Genomic DNA, 17,721 nt, shown 5'->3' with positions numbered 1-17,721 from the left:
TCATGTCAATAACATTGACTGACAAGGGCACAGGATTGAGCGGCGTGGGACACCTGTGGACACATCAACATTGCATGTTTCATTCGATGAAAGTGTAATTGAATTTGCCATAAGTGCTCCCTATCAAATAAACACCGACCCCAATGACACCGATTATCAGCTTGAGATTACAAGGTAAAATGCAGGCATAACAAAAAGCTGGCCGTCGCAATCAACCATATTATGACGGGCTGGTTTGTTTCCATGCGAGGCTGTCATAAAGTTAAAATAACGGAATAACGCTTTTTTATTTCCCGCCGAACCAGCTGGAAACACCACTCTTGGCCTTTGCGGCACCGTCCTCAACCTTCTTGTCGAACTCGTCGACCTTCTTCATCGCACCAGCCTTGGCCTCCTTGGCGTAGGCTTCCGACTCGGCCTTGAGCTTTGCGGCCTCGCTCTTTGCGTTGGCGACCTGATATTTTAGTTTATGTGTTAGCATTCCAAGCCTCTCAGGTAAAATATGTTGTTTTTGGGAATCGTCGTGTTTGCAAATCGAGCCATCGAGGGTAGCTGGCTTGTATTGCCTTGCGAACAGCAAGAATGCGAAAGTGGCGACTACGATGAATGTTTACTTACAGCACTGTCGAACTTAGCGCCGGCCTGGGCACCCAGCTTCTCGGCCTCCTTTTGAGCCTCAGAGCCCCGTCCAGGGAGCTCACTCTTCAGCTTAGCCGAAGCAGAGTGGATGTCCTCTGTTAATGAGGTTGTGCTATGTCAGTTTCAGTTGCCCGGCTTGTCGGAAATGTTGGGTGCAAATCAAAACGTACTCTCAAACTCCTTCTCGGCGACCTTGGGGCTTCCTCCAGCCTGGTAAAGGTAGTAACCGACGCCGCTCACGCCGGCAACACCGAGCATCATGGGGACGCGTGACTTGGACATGGTGACTGGCTATAAGGTGATATTTCGGTTTCGAGGTTTGTTGTCGTGAACGGATGTTGATTGATTGACGGGTAGTATGTCAAGAGAAGTATGGGAGAAACAGGAATGCAAGTAAGAGCGGAAGGAAAGATGAATGGTTGGGAGGAATGGGCCGCTTTATGGTTGAACCCGAACAGTTCCGTGGGTACCTGCAAATGGATCTAACAAGGCTCAGACAGGTAGGTATGTAATAAGCTGTGCCAACACGAGACACAAAGCCACCAATGTTTAAGCTTCACATCATCGAGCTCCAATCACCCCATTGCTAGTAGCCTGTTTGGGCGCCTGCGTGCCTCCATAGAGCTTTGGTACGTTTTCATGACGTAGATGCTGTGGTCATGTTGCGGGGAAAGGCCTTGTCACTGATGCTAAGCTCCCCACATTTCCCAGCTTCAGTTTGTCAATTAAAGACGAACAGCTTATGTATGCCTGTAAACAGGCTTCTATCAACATACAGACTAACGCGATCGCATCTTGCTGTTAGTAATTAGTCTTAAACTATTTTGAAACCAGTAGGTATTTACTATTGTATGTTAGTTGTCGATAGTTTTCTCGCATTGCTTGACAAAATACCTATTAATTCCAACCTGAAAGAATACCGTTCTGTAGTCTATGGTTCGAGGGTTTATCTCATTGCAATGGCAGAAAAATGCCGCCCGCCCACAGCGCAGCGGCAAATGCACTCAACAGTCCACGACTTGCAACACCGACGTCATCGATGGCTCGACGCGTTCAACCCCTGTCGTTCAGGCAAGTGGGCAAGGTGGGCTGCAGTGCATTTTAGCGTGCAACCAAGCAATGCTTGCACCCTGTGGTAAATTTCAGCTCCAGCGCTTTGCAGCTGATCCAACTCCAACATTGCCTGTATGAATGCCTTGTCCATTGGCATTATTTCTAATGATGCTTGCATGCCTTTTTAACCATGGGTCCAATGGACATGACAGCTCCTCGGCCCACGATCAAGTTTCGACACCCTGAGATCGATTGAAACCGTCTGTCCTTTTTACTTCTTGTATTACCGTACTTTGATCAGACTAATCAACAAAGTGTGGAACGAACGACCGTGCCTCAGACGTGGCGTTGCGACTTGCTCGTCCGGCGTCCGTTGCTTGTAGTTACTGAACACGAGACAGCGGCGCACGGCATTTGTTATTTCCACAAAGACCTGTATTCTTACAAACTTTAATATCTTTGTTGTCTTTACCTTCACATTGATTGAGGGACTCGCCGGAATCCAATTCCTCGCAACCTATCTCTCCCTCCATTTCGCGGTGATGCAGTGATATCATCGCCCATAGAAGGACACGGACAACCTGCGGATCCGGAGGGGAGGGGACCCGCAACCGATCAAAGTCTGAATTTCTTTGTCGGCGGGACTGAGGAGCAAAACAGAATGACGAAACCGAGAATACGCAAGCCTCGCACATCGCGACGTGCCGCAGGGCTGCGAGATAGCGACTACGATCATGAGATTACGCTAGTCTCGGACGACGATACAGCACCCAACGACCCAAAGAATACTACGAATAGTAGTGGCACCAAGCATAGTAACGAGACTACTCCGAGAGGGGAAAGTTTCGAATCAGGTGTTGGGCCTTCGGAGCGTGTGCCCACGACGGAGCCGCTTGTTGGGAAGCAGCATAGCGGTTCTCAGACTTCATCCTCTTCCTCATCTCGCAGACGGTCAGGGCAATCAAATACTAGTCGAGTATCAAAGTTGCCAATAACAGAATCAAACAGTAGCGCCAACGTCGCGAAAGAGCCGGCCATACATGTACAGCGTAAGCAAAGTCAACTTGTATATACCCAAGTTATATTAGGTGTGCACAACATCCAATCAGAATCACATAGCTAACGCCAATGACTCCTGACGTAGAGCCAACGCCTTTCGAAAGACCTGGCCCAGATGCCCCACAACCCGAGAGATCGAGCATCACCAGGGCAGTAGATACTGAAGCGATTGACACACTCTACGAAAACGAGCGCGGCGCACTCTGTTGTGGCATACCCCTCTTTGCATCAAAAGCGTTAGGGAACCTCGATCCGCCACCATGGACCAACGTAGCACATAAACCGAGCCCAACCAACATCCATACCGCCCAAGTTCCCGACCCATCATGGACCTGGGCCTGGCCTGAGTGGCGGGTCAATCACGAAGAGGGAACGGACAAGGACGGCTGGGAGTATTCATTTGCATTCTACAGAAAGTTTTCCTGGCACGGACCTAAGTGGTGGAACTCTTTCGTCCGGAGGAGAGCATGGATACGCCGGCGGGTCAAGAAGGAAGTGATGCGGGACGCTAATGGCGGCGAGCTGTTGCAGCCCGACTATTTCACCGTCAGGTCGACCCACGAGGCCGCTGTAGCCGCCGCGGCCAAGGATGTCGAAAGCCGGCCGAGCAGCAAGCGGGAGAGCATCATCAGTCATGCCAGCGTCGCTTCACGAACTGCTGCGCTTGCAACTGAGATAGCCACCGTCGGTGGGGTATCCAACCTAGAGATTAGAGACGTGGACACGCTGCTGGCTGTACTGCGCGTTTGTCGGATCGACAGGGAGAAAATTGAGGCTGTGGAGAAGTTCTTGTCAAACGGTGGCGACGACGACCTGGATCGCCTGGACGAAAAGATGCACGATATAATGGCATTTTTTGTCTTCCAGGCTTCGCGTCGCGCACTCGTCGCGCGTTTGGCTGAGCTGCGTGATCGTGCTGCAGAAGAGAGTGCCAAAAACAAGACTGGCAAGGACAAGGAGGCCGGCAATGACGAAGGAGACAAAGTGGCCAGCCTCGATGCCGCACTTAAACACGCCGATGAAGAGGTGAGAAAGCTTGAGTACTGGAGCGACATCAAGGGCCTGGCTGAGAAGGGGCAGTCACGAGATGCTATGGATGGCCAGTGCGGTTGGGACCATAGCAGTTGGGAGGGCGTTGACAATAGCGGACCAGCTGCGCCAGGAGAACGTCCGCAAAAGTAGAAGGCTTTCGTGGAGCGACAAATTCTCATTACCTAAAAATTTATAGATACCATGTCATTTCTATTGCTGCCTTGTGCGACATGAACCCCTCAATTGGCTATCTCTCGGCGCATCCTTATTTGTTGAAGAAGCTTTTCTTGATATGAGTGCGTAGTGTAAGCAATAGGATCTTGATACGGAGCAGGGCGAATTTTAGACCTTTAGTTGCTCCGAACTGCGTTCCATGAGCGCTTGACAAGGTCTATTTCCGGGATACCTATTGGCTGGGAGTTCTTAGGTCTCACTGGAATTGAATGCCAAGCGAAGATGAACGGAACGGTATGCAGCAAAGGTGCTGCCAACTATCATGGCGGCATATTCCGTAGAGTAGAGCAATGGTTGCATACTGTCAGCATGTCGGTTAAAGTCATTCATGAAATATTGTGTCAGCCTATAATAAAGTGCAGGGCCCAGTTTTGCCAGTGCGTGCCGGTAATTAATATCCGGGATACCCCATAAGAGACGTAACCTACTGTAGATACTTGTTAGATGTTGGGGTATTGTCGTTCTAGTAGACCAGAAAACAAAATAAACGAAACTATCCAAACAAGCTCAGATGAGGATTGGCTAGTCGCTAGCCATCAACAGCACAACCATGGCGAGCTAAGCAGGAACAAACATGACTGGCGTGGCCGACAACGCCAGCATTTTGCATGCCACCGTTTCGAACCTATCAACATTCCAAGAATGGCGCGGAACCGGCATCTTGGTGCTAATTTTGAGCTTTTTTGCGCTGTGGCTCAGAAACATGGCATCTAGGCCACCGCTCCCCTCGTCGGCGCCGGAGCTGCTCAAAACATACGAGTGGCCCATCTTTGGCTCCTGGCGCTTCTTCTTGGACCGGGCCGACTTCTTCACCGAGGCTGCGGCCGCGTCTAAGACTGGCAACTTTAGCTTCTACATCGGCAAGCTCCATATAATCGGCGTATCGAAGGAGGAAAGCCGTAAGGCATTTTTTGATAGTAAGGGATTGGACTTGGCAGCTGGGTAAGTAAGAAGAAAAATCTGAAAGAGAAGTGAGAAGAGAAGAGAAGCGAATGATGCATGCAGTCGAATACTCCCTTCGAGCTCCGTGATTCTTCAACTTTCAATTCTAATACTGCATTCACGCCATAAGAGTCGCGGCATTTATCCAATCTTCTCCATCCATTGAGGCAGTCGATGGCAAGCCCCTCAGCGAGGACCCAGATTTCAATGGCTCTTTCAACCGTACCATGGCGCACCTCCTCAAGGGCCAAAACTTTGGTCGAAACCTCGACGACCTCGTAAGCGACGTGCACGAAGGTCTCGAGTCGGCCATAAAAGCAGCCGGCGGTACCGGCGAGGGCATCATAGACACCTTTGAAGACATGAACCAGATCATCTACCGGATGACCATGCGCACGTTCGGCGCAACCGAGATCGCTAGCGACCCAGCACTTTTGCGCAAGACTCTGAGATATTTCGAGATAACGGAACGCTCATCGTCCCCCATCAGGCTAGTGATCCCCTGGCTACCCACCCTGAACCACCTGCGGAGGATGGGGGCTGGAGCCATGTTGTACTGGAACTTTAGCACAATTGTAAACGAGAGGAAGAAGACGGGCAAGAAGGTTGACGATGCGTTCCAATATCTTATTGACAAGGGGGAGGATATGACAGGTATCTTGAGGGTGAGTGGAAATGCAGTCAGCCCCATTGCCGTACTTTGTGAACGGGTTTTCCAGATTCGCGGGGACCGTTAATGCTGACCACCACCCATAGTTTACTCTCAGTGCCCTGTTTGCAGGCCAGATCAACACGGGCATCAACACCGCCTGGATCCTGGTATACCTCGCCTTGACGCCGAGCTGGTACATTCGCGTGCAGCAGGAAGTAGACGCCGTGGTCGCCAAGTATCGCACCTCGCCGTCTCAAGCGCCCGTCGATGTCATTCGCAACCTGAACTTGGAGCAGTGGGAGAACGAGCTCGCTTCTGTCCGACTCTGCCTCCGAGAAACAATCCGTCTGCACTCGACGGGATCCGTGTTCCGCCGAAACATCTCCGGGCAAGACGTCTCGCTCGGCTCGTCAGGCGAGATCGTGCCCAAGGGGTCCTATGTCGTCTACAGCGTCGATGATATGCACATGAACAAAGAGCATTATCCTGAGCCGGCAAGGTGGGACCCTGCGCGTTACGAGGGAGGCAACGACCCGCCATACATGGGATGGGGTTTGGGGAGACAGTAAGTAAATCACCAATGTGATATTCATCCCAATTGAGCATGACGGGTCAATTTAAGATGATTACGTGCTGAAATCTTGAATTCTTCAACCAATTACAGTCCTTGTCCGGGAATGCGTTTCGCCAAACTCGAAGTGATGATAATAGTCACCATGTTTGTGACCATGTTCGACTTTGGAGTTGTCGATGAAAAGGGGCGCAAGACCACCGAGGTTCCCGAACGTGCACGGAATGCATTTACGGCCGTCAAGCCCGATGTTCCGGTTCGATTGGCCTTTAAGACACGACAGTGATGATGATAATCATTCATTAATATAAAATTCAAGATTGAATGTTAAATAATAGGAAACAAAGGGGGGAAACAAATTACATCAATGCAATTACGAACGAATACCAACTCGATGAAGAAAAAACTCCGAGCAATCAGAAGAAAGTCACGTAAACCTGGGCAAACTGGGGTAGCTTTCGTCCTATCATGGAGAATCCCTGCCAACGCACGTGCCTTGATTATGTGGACCCCAATTGAACTGGCCACGAATATCAACGGTTGAAGCTTCTGCGACAATAAAGCTCTTTTCTCTAACAACCTTTCTGCTATAAGCAATTTGCTCTCCCAGCCCACTCTGCTGCAACAGCAAATTCCTCCCCGTCCCCTCAACCCAACTCGCCGGCTGCTACAAAATGGTTTCTCTTAAACTCACTGGTCTTGCCATGCTGGCCTTCCAGCTCATGGGCGTCTTTGCCCAAGCTGAGGTACGTGTACTTGAATACGATGTCTTTAGCCTTGCTTGACTCTGCATCGAGCATCCTCCCTTGAGCTTTCTGGTTGCATGATTTCATGACTGAGCTACTGAATTTTTCACTCCACATCCAAACTCAAAACACCATTTATAACCTGCAATACTGACACGAACCGTTCGTCACCCCGCAGGGCGCAGCCGAGCCTCAGACGCCCGCAGAGCCGCAGCTCAAGCTCGACGTCGCCACAACGTTCCCTGACGCCGACATTTTTGGCGTCAAGCTCGTCAATGGTCGCCCAACCAAGGCTGTCATTGACTTGACCAATAACGAGGCCGACCCCTTGCGCTTGGCCCTCGTCACCGGCGCGTTGACCAACCCCGATGGCCTGGCCGAGGGCGCCCCCGTCAGCGACGCCATCATCCGCAACCTGACGACCGTCAAGTATGACGTCGAGATCCCGGCCGGCGAGAAGCGCTCAGTCACGTACAGCTTTGCCCTCGACATGCAGCCCCGCGACGTCGTCGTCGAGCTGCTCGCCATCGTCATCAACGCCAAGGGCCAGACCTTCCAGGTCCCCGCTCACACTGACAAGGCCAGCATCGTCGAGCCCCCCACCAGCTTCTTTGACCCCCAGATGTGAGTTTAGGAATCAACCATGGCTACGGAAACACAAGTCGCTGACATTATCTCCTGCACAGCATCTTCTTGTACCTCGTCCTGAGCGCCGCTTTCGCCGGTACCCTGTACTTTGTCTACAAGACCTGGATCGAGGCTCTATTCCCTCAGGCCAAGCGCCCCAGGGCCCAGCCCAAGAAGGTCGTCAAGGTTGAGGCCGCCGAGCCCCTGTCCGGCAACGAGTCTGCCGGCGCCGCCAGCGGTGCCGACTTTGACGCCAAGTGGATTCCCGACCACCACATCCACCGCCCTGTCGCCAAGCGCGTCAAGTCGAGCGCCAGCGCCAAGGCCAAGAAGGGCGAATAAAGATGCTTTTTTTTTTCTTTTTTTGAGAGAAACAGACTTTTTTTTTCCTCTGCTTCTTTTCGGTCCAACCTTGATGGTCATGTCTATTGTGATAGATGACGACGATGCTGGGATTGAGAAGCCAGCTTGTATCGGATTAAAATGGGAAACCTGGGATGGAGAAAAAGAATCATGTGTATGGGACGATTTTCTTGCATGATGGCGATATGCTCATTGATATAGAAGCCACCCTTGATATGTATTATATAACTTTGCCCAAAAAGGTTTCGGGGCACGCTTGAAGCCTTCGCCCAGACTAATGCGAAAATATTCGAGGCAGTGCTATACCTAGTCCCTTACGTACCACTTTACCTAGTCTTCTGCCTACCTAACTACCTTGGATACATGCCTACGGGGACCTAATGCGTCGCCTGGGGGCTGGTGTAACTCATTTCAGCGACCCCTGGCGGCCCATGGCAGGTGTAAGTGATACTCCCATTTGCCCACATAGCTATCACAACTAATTTTTCACACAACGTTCAGACATCCAAGTCGTCGGCGAGGCATCACCTTGCAAAGCGGCCAAGGGCTGACGATAAGGGAATGGGAAGGGAACGTGGGCGATGGCGCCGCACTCCGCCCCCGGTCCCTGACTTTTTTGGGACCTTTATCTAGCTCGCATTCCCAACTACAAGTTCTGAGGCTGCCTAAGCTCGCATGTGAGTTTGCATCACATTCAACATGTCTTTTTTGTGAGGGACGGCTCTGTCCTTACTTGGGGCTCGTGTTTGACCAGCTTCTTTGCCTCGCCGGCTTGACAACAGCTTGTGGAGCCGACATTGGACGCCGGAGATAGCGGCGACCCGCTCCAAGATATCAAACGCTATGGTATCGTTATGTCGGAGACGGGGCTCACTGTACGAATGTTCCAGCCCGACGGCCCCGGAAATGAGCGCCCCAATCAAGGCAATACCAGTGATAACCGCTCTGGAAACCTCACTGGGCAAATGAGGTCGACGGGGTGCACCGCAGTTGAGATGATGTCCGGTACTCTACGGCAGCAGGCTTCAGTTTGGTACCTGCTGAGGTGGGGAACGAGATCCATCGCTGGGCGAACCGTGTTTATGCCCTCGGTTGCGCTCGCGTTATCGATCGCTGTATGGCAAAGAGCCCGCGGTGATCAAGACGGAGTGGCCGCCCAGTCCTGTATGTATTGTCCAGCAAGACCGAAGTCTGCGCCCGCATTGTACTCTTCCATTAGCACTACATCATTTATCTTACCTTACCTTCCCTACTCCTCCCAAGCTTCCGTCTTCTTCGATTCTTCTCTTGGCTGCCGCCGCCGGTTTTAGCCCAAGCTGGGCGAATCGTGACATCCACCTAATCATCCTTTGCTGCCCCTAGCCACCACTGAGAATCCCACGCTTGGTGCTGACTCTTGTTATATAAGACAGAATGTGTTTCAGCTGTTGGACTTCCATCCTTTTCTATTTTTTTTTTTTTTTTTTTTTTTTTTTTTTTTTTTTTTTTTTTTACCATCGTAGTTAGTTGCCCTGGCATTATTATAGTGATGACGCTGCTGGTCTTTCGCTGCTTTAGTCTCTCTCATATGTATATAAGGCTCTCTCTATATCCTACTATACTCCAAAGGCTCGTTTACTTGCTATAATTGATACCCAGTTTCCGTGCAGCCAATAACATAGTGGTAGACATATGCATTATACTGTCTAAGTTCGATTGTTTGACAAGACTATGCATACAAAGTATTTCGTGGCGGGTATCTCAGTACTGATGGCGCTTCGTTGTTGCTGACGCACACCAACGAACACGTGCAGCCTGAATTATGGGGTAGGAGAGCCATGTATTGGGTTGAGTAACGTTATCTAGCCAAAAGAGCGCGGAAGCTCTTTTATCCTGCTCCTAACGCTGACTCAGCGCTCGCTGTCATGTGATGACAAGATCTATCTGATTATCTAACGCGACAGCTGCTCCTTCCTGATCCAACGATCAGTCGCGACTTCCTTGTTGCGTCCTTGGGTGCGTACTGTGCGAGGTATTTCAACAATTCAGATGGTCCGGTGGTGTAGTTGGTCTATCACAACAGTCTAACACTGTACAGATAACTGTGCAACGTTACCACTGTAGGTCCTCAGTTCGAGCCTGGGCCGGATCATTATATTTTGCTTTAATTTTTTGTGCGATCCTCGCCCCGACATGCCTAAATATAACGCGTTAACACTGTCAACTCAATTTGCGGTATCTTGCGCGTTTGAATTTTAACTATAGCACCTGTGCAAAAATATTGCAACCCAACAGGGTCAACCCCCCGCCTTGGTGATTGCAATAAAATTGCACACCTACTGTACTACAATTGCACAGCCCGGATGTGCTCTGCTATCAACTTGTTGGTAGCTAGTACCACGTAGTTCTGGACAGCAACTACTCTTTGTGTCGAACTTATCAAAGGGCACGAGTACCTGGAATCAGCGCTCCGTACCTCGTGTAATGTAAGTATGACTTTTGATGCGCCGCCGTGGGCTTTGCGTAGTTGATTTGGCAACAAGTTGCTTGGTCTACCCAGAACTTAGAAAAGACCTTGGTTCGCCACACTGCGCTGCCCAAAATAAGCTGTGAAACACTTCATATCTACATACCTATGTAGCTTGCTGCGTAACACGCATAGAATACAATTTGTTAGGGACAGGCAGCTCGCATGCCTCCATTTTGAAAAGGTTGATGTCTAATTTAGCCATAGGGAAAGCCGAAACAACAACAGTAGAAAGCCGCAGTGCATAGAAGCTGTTACACACTTCCAGTCCATGGGCATGGACGACCTGACTGACATTCCGGGACACAAACCCAGGCGCTTCTCGATGAAAGTCCGGGGTATGCTTTTTGATAACTGCAAGAAAATGGGAGTACAAAACGTATCTACTTTTTACGATAGTACCGCAGACCCAATACCTCCTCAAGTGTGTAAATCACCGTGAAAAGAGCAAAAGTTTGTCTGCCATTTGTATCCCGTTAGGAGTCAACATGATAACCTAGGGTGAGGCAATGTAAGGTAGGGTACCTAGGTACATAAGGATAGAAACAGATTGCAGGAGACTGCCCCTCGTGGCAGCAAAATAATGCCCACTTCCAGTTTAAGAAGGAAGGAACGGCGACCCGCACCAGACTGTACGTCAGGTACATTCGCAAGTAAGCAAGCTGGAAAACAGACATGCAATCACTGTCAACCCACCTAATGGTTGTCACAACCAACAAACTATGGCACGGATGTCTGCTGGACTATAGGCTTTACCAATGTCAGCACTATGGGTTGATTGATAAAGTACTGGACCAGGTCATTTGATCAGTATGATACAGCCATAAAAGGGCATCAACAAATCTATGAAAGGATTGAGGATGAATCTAGTGCTCCTGGTTGAAGCTTCATGGTTCGAACAAAAGTTTCTACATGAAGGGCCAGTTTTAAGTGCCTAGGTACCTACCTACACCGAGGTAGCGTAGGTACCTACCTAAGCAACAAAGGACGCAGAGTCGTTCCAAGTTGAGCCAGTTCCACATTTAGCAGTCGTGGTGTGGGTGTCGAGTACCAGGACCCAGGGAAACGCGCCTTTCTCTCCAGGAATTTGATGTAAAAAAACTGCGTGTGGGCAATTTTTTCAGCCAGCAGGCAGAATGGGTAGTCGCACAGCTTAAAGAAGATACGCTGGACGTGCCTTACGAGGAAGGAACGAAGTGAACCAGGAAGACCAGGAGAGGTAGCAAATTTTTCAGTGTAGGAGACAGTCTCGTTTCTGGACTTCACGACATTTTTGATGATAACTTCAAGCCAGCTTTTTTTGAATAGTTTTACATAACTTCAGTGTTTGTATCATCAAAACCTTGTTTTATCTTGTCAAAATGTGTGCCTACCATATTCTTGACCTTGCCTTGCCTGACCTTGAGTCTTCAGACCCTCGGGTCTAGAGATTTGAACAGCTTCGCCCGGTTAGTACGTTTCTGCGAGAAACTTCAACCCATCCCATGTCTACTATTACCACCCCAGACACCTAGCTTGACACATTGCCCATGATATCGATCATTCCAAGTATTTCCCATCCCATAATACCTTCCAGCTAGTTCGCTGGATACCATGTCGAACCCCAGCACCTACCTGCTTTATCGTCACAATCCTCCCAAGATCACCGAGCAAAGGCCTACCCACCTCAATCTCCATCCATGACGATCACGCTGTGATCTTACATGGTTTTATATATGGAAATTCGACAATCGCCCCTGAAAAATACCTCTCCTGAGCCTTTTTCTTTTTTTTTTTGCCGCTAAAAATCAAAACTCCTGTCTTTATTGCCAATATTTTCTCTCTTTCTTCCGTGGCCTCTACTTCCCTTGTCAGAGATGTGTTGGTCCGCAGCAATTTCCATATATGTTTCCCTTTAATATAGGCTTCCTCTCTTTGTTCTGGGGCTATTATAACTGGGAAATTGACTGACTAACTGCCTCTTTTGGATAGCTGTTCGCAAGGTTTGCAGCCAAGAGCGTGGCTCCTGGTAGCTATCTAGCTGCCTGGAACACGCTCCAGCAAGAAGAGCCTCCAGCATGGCTCAGCTCTGTCGGGGAAAACTGGCTCCCCGAATTCCTCAGCCCGCCTGGCGGGCCTTTGACCGGAAAAGTAGCCCTTAACCTGCACTAACCCCCCTCGGCCACTCACTGGCCAGAGACCAGGCAGAAACCCCTGGCATGTTACGTCACCAGTAATTGCTAATCTGAAGGGGTCAGGTTTCAATGAGAGCAACACCCTGCTCCTGAACAGCTTTGCTTGTCAGGAGACCATCTGGGCAGAGCAAAGGGGCAACGGCCAAAACCAGCCGCCCCCTGAAGGCACTAAAGGGAAAACCAGGACAGAGCCCTGGACTCAATATCCAGACTCTGTTCGGGATTGCCATGTGTCTTTTGTTGGCCAGGTGTACCAGGCCATGTGTGCCAAGGTGATGTTTCTCTTTGGCGAGGCGAACCGTGTTGGGTGTTTGGGTCACTGGTCTGGTCGCCTGGACCAACAAAGGCTTTGGGGCAAGTATGAGGGTGTTGAAATGTGGATCCTCTTCACTTATAGGTCACCGACCGAGATCGAGAGTATTATTTTTCTGGGTCCCCACCCCGAGCACTTCATGCGGTCGTACAAGCGCGAGATCATCACCAAGACAATAATGATGGACACAGTTTATCGTTGTGTTGCGGAGATGACTAGTATGGAGCGCACCGACGAGCAAGCCAACTACCAAGAGCGCAAGTACACCGAGTCCCTGAGCAATAAGGCAGACAAAAAGGAGAAGCGCCAGCTTGACGACATCACTTCCGAGCAGCCGTCAAAGAAAGCGAAAGAAGGGAATGGTATCTCCCAGCTCGAGACCAACAGCTCTTTTGGTGCTAACATTGTCATCGAGTGTGTTGACTGTGGCTTCAGGCGCCGCAATACCGAGGCTAGGTATTGGAACAAAGACAGCAGATTCTACGTCACAAGCCGTGGTTATCGATGCGATTTTTGTTCCAGGTCATCGACCAACAACCCTGCAGGGACGTCGCAAATGCGGCTATTTATCCCTGTTGACCGCGAGGTTCCTTATATACTGAGGGAAAAAGCTCAGTACGGCAGAACCCCATCAGCCGTCATACAATCGATGAACCAAAGACGGGAGAAGTGCCAGGAAAGCGGCGAGTTCCCCGAGGGCCGTCCAATCAAATGGGACACCGTACCTGTAGGCCAAAAGAAGAAGGGATACAAGGGTCCTGTGACTCTTCTTGGGCTGGAAGATAACGCTGGCGACCCCAACGCTGGCAAACACCAGGGCCCGAGAACTGGCCAGTCTAATGGTAAAGGAGGCAAGTGGACAGGCCAGGGCCCACACCCAGCCAAACCCAAGACCGTCGCTGGTGCTTTTGACCCGTTCTCTTATGTCGCTCCTGCGGCAGACGATGAAGAGGAGTGATCAAGTTCTGCACATAACTAAGTCACTGGCAACTCGCAAGAGTGTGTGTCTGGTTTGTCTAGTCACTGGCAACTTACAAGAGTGTGCGTCTGGCTTTTCTCGTTGTATTTTTCGCCTTGTGTGGGGATACGAAGCGGAAAAGTAACATATAATCCGAGTTTGTCAATTTTTCACACAACGCTCGGCCAACCAAATCGGCGAGGCATCACCCTGCAAAGCGGCCAAGGTTTGAGGATAAAAGAATTGGGAGGGAGCGTGGACGATGGCGCCGCACTCCGCCCCCGGTCCCTGACTTTACCTAGCTCGTATTTCCAACTACAAGTTCCGAGGCTGCCTAAGCTCGCATATATGTTTGAACGTTCTGTGAAAAATTAATTGTGATTAGCTATGTGGGCAAATGGGAGTATCACTTACACCTGCCATGGGCCGCCAGGGGTCGCTGAAATGAGTTACACCAGCCCCCAGGCGACGCATCAGGTCCCCGTACGTCTCCATCATGACGAGATAACCGCGCCGCAGCTCCTCCGAGGTCCAATGCTCCAATCCACCCCCACCCCGGCTGCTGCTATTGTTGCGGCTCTTGCAGCCTCTGCTGCGGCCGTGGCCTCCGTCGCTTAGATTGCTTTTGCTGATACCCAGTACCAAATAATATCAAGCATTGTTTTTATGTCGTTGTATGTTCCACCATCATTAAGATATCGGTAGTATCCTGAATGCATAAAATGGATTGAATTTATTTGATGGCTAGCGTGGTAGAGTGAAAGGCAAGAATCCGCCATGAAAAATTCCGCTTGAGCCAGCGGAATGTCCTATCTAGGACAGCTATCCCGCTACTGTAGTCCTCGGTCGATTTGTTGAGATGTGGGCACTTTTGTAGACAGTGCTGCATATACCTTTGTCGCTTCTGTCCGCACTTCCATCAAAACCACTATGGTCGCATCGTTCCTCATGCTGGCGACCCATTCATCCACGCTCAGCCTTCATCTCCTTTTTGGTGCGGCGCTCGCGAAGCCGCACGCCATACTTCTTCCTGATCATGGTCTGCTACGTTCCAAACCCATTTTATAGGCTGTCAATACGGATGCGCCGCTCGTTAAGGTCGGCGATGGATTCGGCTGCCTTGAAACGGTTTGCAAAGATTATCTCGGCCTGTTGAAGTCTTTTTGTTGAGAGTCGCGCTGGCTCTGGGCCAGGTGAGCATAAGGATCTGAGCCGCCGATGATCCTGCCCATGCCGTCTCCCGGAGTTTCAGGCGTGCCAGCCGTTGGAGGTTCGAAGGTCGCTGACGGCTATTCATGAGGGAGTTAACTTGGATTGCTAAACGTGTGGTAAATACCTACAAAATGGCTTATAATCGCGCTGCGAGTGAGTGACTAGTACCTAGACAGGCACCTTAGGCAGGAAGCAGGTACGTACTATCTACCTTGCCTGGTAGCCGGAAGATTGAAAACGTGCGTTTGGGGAGGTAGGCACCGGCATTGTGGCTTGTAATCGGCCGCACCTGACTTCTTGCTACAGGCTTAGGCAGTAGGTAGGGGAGGGAAGGAACAACGGTCGTGAATACCCCAAGACTCAAAGTAGGTACAAGCTTTGGAAGGCACCTAAGCGTTCTGTATTTACTAAGGCAAAATCTACTTTGCCTACAGTGAACTAGGCAAGAGTTACTAAACCTTGGCTGGCCAACCGACAGTGGCAACTGGTCATTATTGCCCAAATAAAGTACCATAATCTCATCGAGTTCTGGCTTGAAGATGAAGTTGATTGCAGTAAAGCACAGACCCAGTGTAGAAATATAAGTAGAAAGGGCCTCCCGCAGAAATTTGAAAATTTTCCCTTCTTCCCTCCCAGTCTGCATTTTGTCACCAGTAAGTTCCCCTTACACCGCGCCGTTTGTTTAACTGTACCTCGATAAGTTGCTGCGTTTTCAAATTGAAATACAAGGTTAAAGTAATATAAATGCTAATACAATATATGGTTGATAGTGGATACCAGCAGCAACAACAACAGGAGCAGCGGCGGCGGCGGCAATCGGGGTGGCGGTGGTTTGGGGTGGTGGACCCCGGAGGAGCTGCGGCGCGGCTACCTCGTCATGATGGAGACGTACGGGGACCTGATGCGTCGCCGTGAGGACCGTGAGCGGCCTCCGGCGGCCCCAGGAACCGGTGTAAGTGATCCTTCCCCTTCCCCTTAGGGCTAATCGCAATCAAAGCTGAGCATATTTTTAGACGTCGAAGTCGGCGAGGCGTCGGCGCCGCAAGGCAGCCAAGAGGCGAGCAGAGAGGGAGAAGAAGGAGGAGGAGGAGAGGTTGGAGAAGATGGAGGACGAGAAGGAGGACGAGAAGGAGGACGAGAAGGAGGACGAGAAGGAGGACGAGGACAAGAAAGAGGAGGAGAAGGAGGATGAGAGCGAGGAGGGTGTTGTGGGTGGTGTGGCCACGCCCCGCCACTATCCCTAGCTCTCTCTCTCTCTTTTTTTTTTTTGGTACTTCATCGGCGTTGATTTTTACAACTCTTTTTTTTTGGTGAGTACCGATTCCAATGCCTCCACCATCAACACCAGCACCGTCTCGATTCCTGCTCTCCAAGCGACCAGGAACCGACGAAGGCGGGTCGACGCCTTCACAAACGCAGCCCCGCCAATTCATTTCGACTCCCCGCTTCGCTGCGCCATCGCAATCCACCACACCGATTGTGCCTGGAAACAGGCGCCCATTCGTGTCTTCATCTATCAAAGCCGCGAAACCACCTGCTGATGAGATTGATGTCCTCGACAGCTCTCCATTGCTAGAAGGCGAGGATGAACCCGACAACATACATACCGGGCAGCCATCGAAACCCTTGAGAAGGAGTGGTCTACAAAAACATGACAGCATCGTTGAAAATTCGCCATCGCCATCACCAAGCATCGATTCCGATAACGGCATTTATGAAGCAGACCAGCATGGCTACCAGGAAACTCCACCGGCACCAAAACGGCGCCGTATCACAGTCTCGCCCGCGTCCATTGAGCACGTGAGCAGCTCTTCACGAGCGCTTTCAGAGGTTGAGAACCACCACAATGAGGATTATGAGATGTCTCACATTCCCGACAGAGAGCCAGATGGAATCTCCCAGTCTGAAGCAGCTTCATCATTTGAACGGCCCGAAGATAAAGGCTCTGGACACAACCTAGACGAACAAACCGCCAATGATGATGATGTCGTTGATTCCACGCATGAGAGCGCGGCTTCTGACGACGTGGAGATGAGTTTTGAAGCCAGATTTGAACGATCACAACAGCAACGAGATCGACATCCCAAGTTTCGAGAGGCGCCTCGTTTCGTTACCACAGAACCGTCAGAGCAGCGACAGTTCTTTCTCCCAGATGCGTTCTCCCCACAGCGTCGTGGTGCGAGATATATGGCTGGCGGCCTAGCAGCAGAGGTCCGCGACTGGCTGTTCCAGGTCAAGAGCGATGGGAAAGAGCCGCGCTACAACCACGACTCTGACCAACCGCTTCCCGTCACTCCTGCAGCCGAGTACCTAGCTAATGAAGTCTCGGCCGGCCCTGGCATGCAAATGCTGACGGCAAGGCCTGCTTGGTCTACAGAGACCGATGACCCATCTCGAAACGACGCAAAAGACACTGAGCAGACGCTGCACACTGTCAAACTCATTCTAGCTGGGGACGGGCGTATTTCTGGGCTTGGAGTTAAAAACACCGTCAGGCAGAATACAGTTGTCGTCATTCACCCACCGACATGGGAAATAAACCTGCAAGATCATGGCATTTGGACTATGGTCTGCGACTGGAGCATCGCCGACGAAATTATACCAGGACTACCCCAAGCCCGTCATTGAACACAAAACTGA

At 50.6% G+C, this 17,721-nt stretch overlaps 6 protein-coding genes across 6 annotated transcripts; 5 read left to right on the top strand and 1 right to left on the bottom strand.

Annotated features, from left to right (window-relative positions):
• Positions 1-75: 75 nt before the first annotated feature.
• On the bottom strand, positions 76-1,110 carry PgNI_07630 (uncharacterized protein). The gene is made up of 3 exons (XM_031127640.1): positions 810-1,110; positions 619-734; positions 76-454 (listed from the first exon to the last, which is right to left on the bottom strand). The coding sequence occupies exons 1-3, from the start codon at positions 919-921 to the stop codon at positions 287-289; spliced, it is 396 nt and encodes a 131-aa protein (XP_030981145.1). The 5' UTR covers positions 922-1,110; the 3' UTR covers positions 76-286.
• Positions 1,111-2,353: 1,243 nt separating this feature from the next.
• Positions 2,354-3,987, top strand: PgNI_07629 (uncharacterized protein; the record flags this gene model as incomplete). Its single annotated transcript, XM_031127639.1, has 2 exons — positions 2,354-2,741; positions 2,837-3,987. The coding sequence occupies 2 exons, from the start codon at positions 2,354-2,356 to the stop codon at positions 3,931-3,933; spliced, it is 1,485 nt and encodes a 494-aa protein (XP_030981029.1). The 3' UTR covers positions 3,934-3,987.
• A 469-nt stretch (positions 3,988-4,456) lies between these two features.
• Positions 4,457-8,215, top strand: PgNI_07628 (uncharacterized protein). The gene is made up of 6 exons (XM_031127638.1): positions 4,457-4,959; positions 5,090-5,624; positions 5,716-6,176; positions 6,276-6,928; positions 7,107-7,552; positions 7,615-8,215. The coding sequence occupies exons 1-4, from the start codon at positions 4,592-4,594 to the stop codon at positions 6,466-6,468; spliced, it is 1,557 nt and encodes a 518-aa protein (XP_030981028.1). The 5' UTR covers positions 4,457-4,591; the 3' UTR covers positions 6,469-6,928; positions 7,107-7,552; positions 7,615-8,215.
• Positions 8,216-12,481: 4,266 nt separating this feature from the next.
• Positions 12,482-13,869, top strand: PgNI_07627 (uncharacterized protein; the record flags this gene model as incomplete). Its single annotated transcript, XM_031127637.1, has 2 exons — positions 12,482-12,554; positions 12,638-13,869. 2 exons carry the CDS (start codon positions 12,482-12,484, stop codon positions 13,867-13,869), a joined length of 1,305 nt encoding a protein of 434 aa, XP_030981034.1.
• A 1,343-nt stretch (positions 13,870-15,212) lies between these two features.
• On the top strand, positions 15,213-16,325 carry PgNI_07626 (uncharacterized protein; the record flags this gene model as incomplete). The annotated part of the gene is made up of 3 exons (XM_031127636.1): positions 15,213-15,234; positions 15,852-16,033; positions 16,095-16,325. The coding sequence occupies 3 exons, from the start codon at positions 15,213-15,215 to the stop codon at positions 16,323-16,325; spliced, it is 435 nt and encodes a 144-aa protein (XP_030980510.1).
• An 82-nt stretch (positions 16,326-16,407) lies between these two features.
• Positions 16,408-17,709, top strand: PgNI_07625 (uncharacterized protein; the record flags this gene model as incomplete). Its single annotated transcript, XM_031127635.1, has 1 exon — positions 16,408-17,709. The coding sequence occupies one exon, from the start codon at positions 16,408-16,410 to the stop codon at positions 17,707-17,709; it is 1,302 nt and encodes a 433-aa protein (XP_030981036.1).
• Between the last annotated feature and the right edge of the window lie 12 nt (positions 17,710-17,721).

The sequence above is a fragment of the Pyricularia grisea genome (genome assembly GCF_004355905.1).
Source record: "Pyricularia grisea strain NI907 chromosome Unknown Pyricularia_grisea_NI907_Scaffold_4, whole genome shotgun sequence".
NCBI lineage: Eukaryota > Fungi > Ascomycota > Sordariomycetes > Magnaporthales > Pyriculariaceae > Pyricularia > Pyricularia grisea.
Note: the sequence above shows the minus strand (reverse complement) of the source record. Positions and strands in the feature narration are given on the sequence as shown.

Excerpts from the sequence above, each read along its gene's own strand:
- PgNI_07630 (XM_031127640.1), bottom strand. The coding sequence starts at position 921 with ATGTCCAAGTCACGCGTCCCCATGATGCTCGGTGTTGCCGGCGTGAGC. Across the intron at positions 735-809 it reads CGCCGAGAAGGAGTTTGAGA|AGGACATCCACTCTGCTTCG; the intron begins GTACGTTTTGAT and ends CCTCATTAACAG. Across the intron at positions 455-618 it reads GCGCTAAGTTCGACAGTGCT|GTCGCCAACGCAAAGAGCGA; the intron begins GTAAGTAAACAT and ends CTAAAATATCAG.
- PgNI_07628 (XM_031127638.1), top strand. The coding sequence starts at position 4,592 with ATGACTGGCGTGGCCGACAACGCCAGCATTTTGCATGCCACCGTTTCG. Across the intron at positions 4,960-5,089 it reads GGATTGGACTTGGCAGCTGG|AGTCGCGGCATTTATCCAAT; the intron begins GTAAGTAAGAAG and ends TCACGCCATAAG. Across the intron at positions 5,625-5,715 it reads ATATGACAGGTATCTTGAGG|TTTACTCTCAGTGCCCTGTT; the intron begins GTGAGTGGAAAT and ends CACCACCCATAG.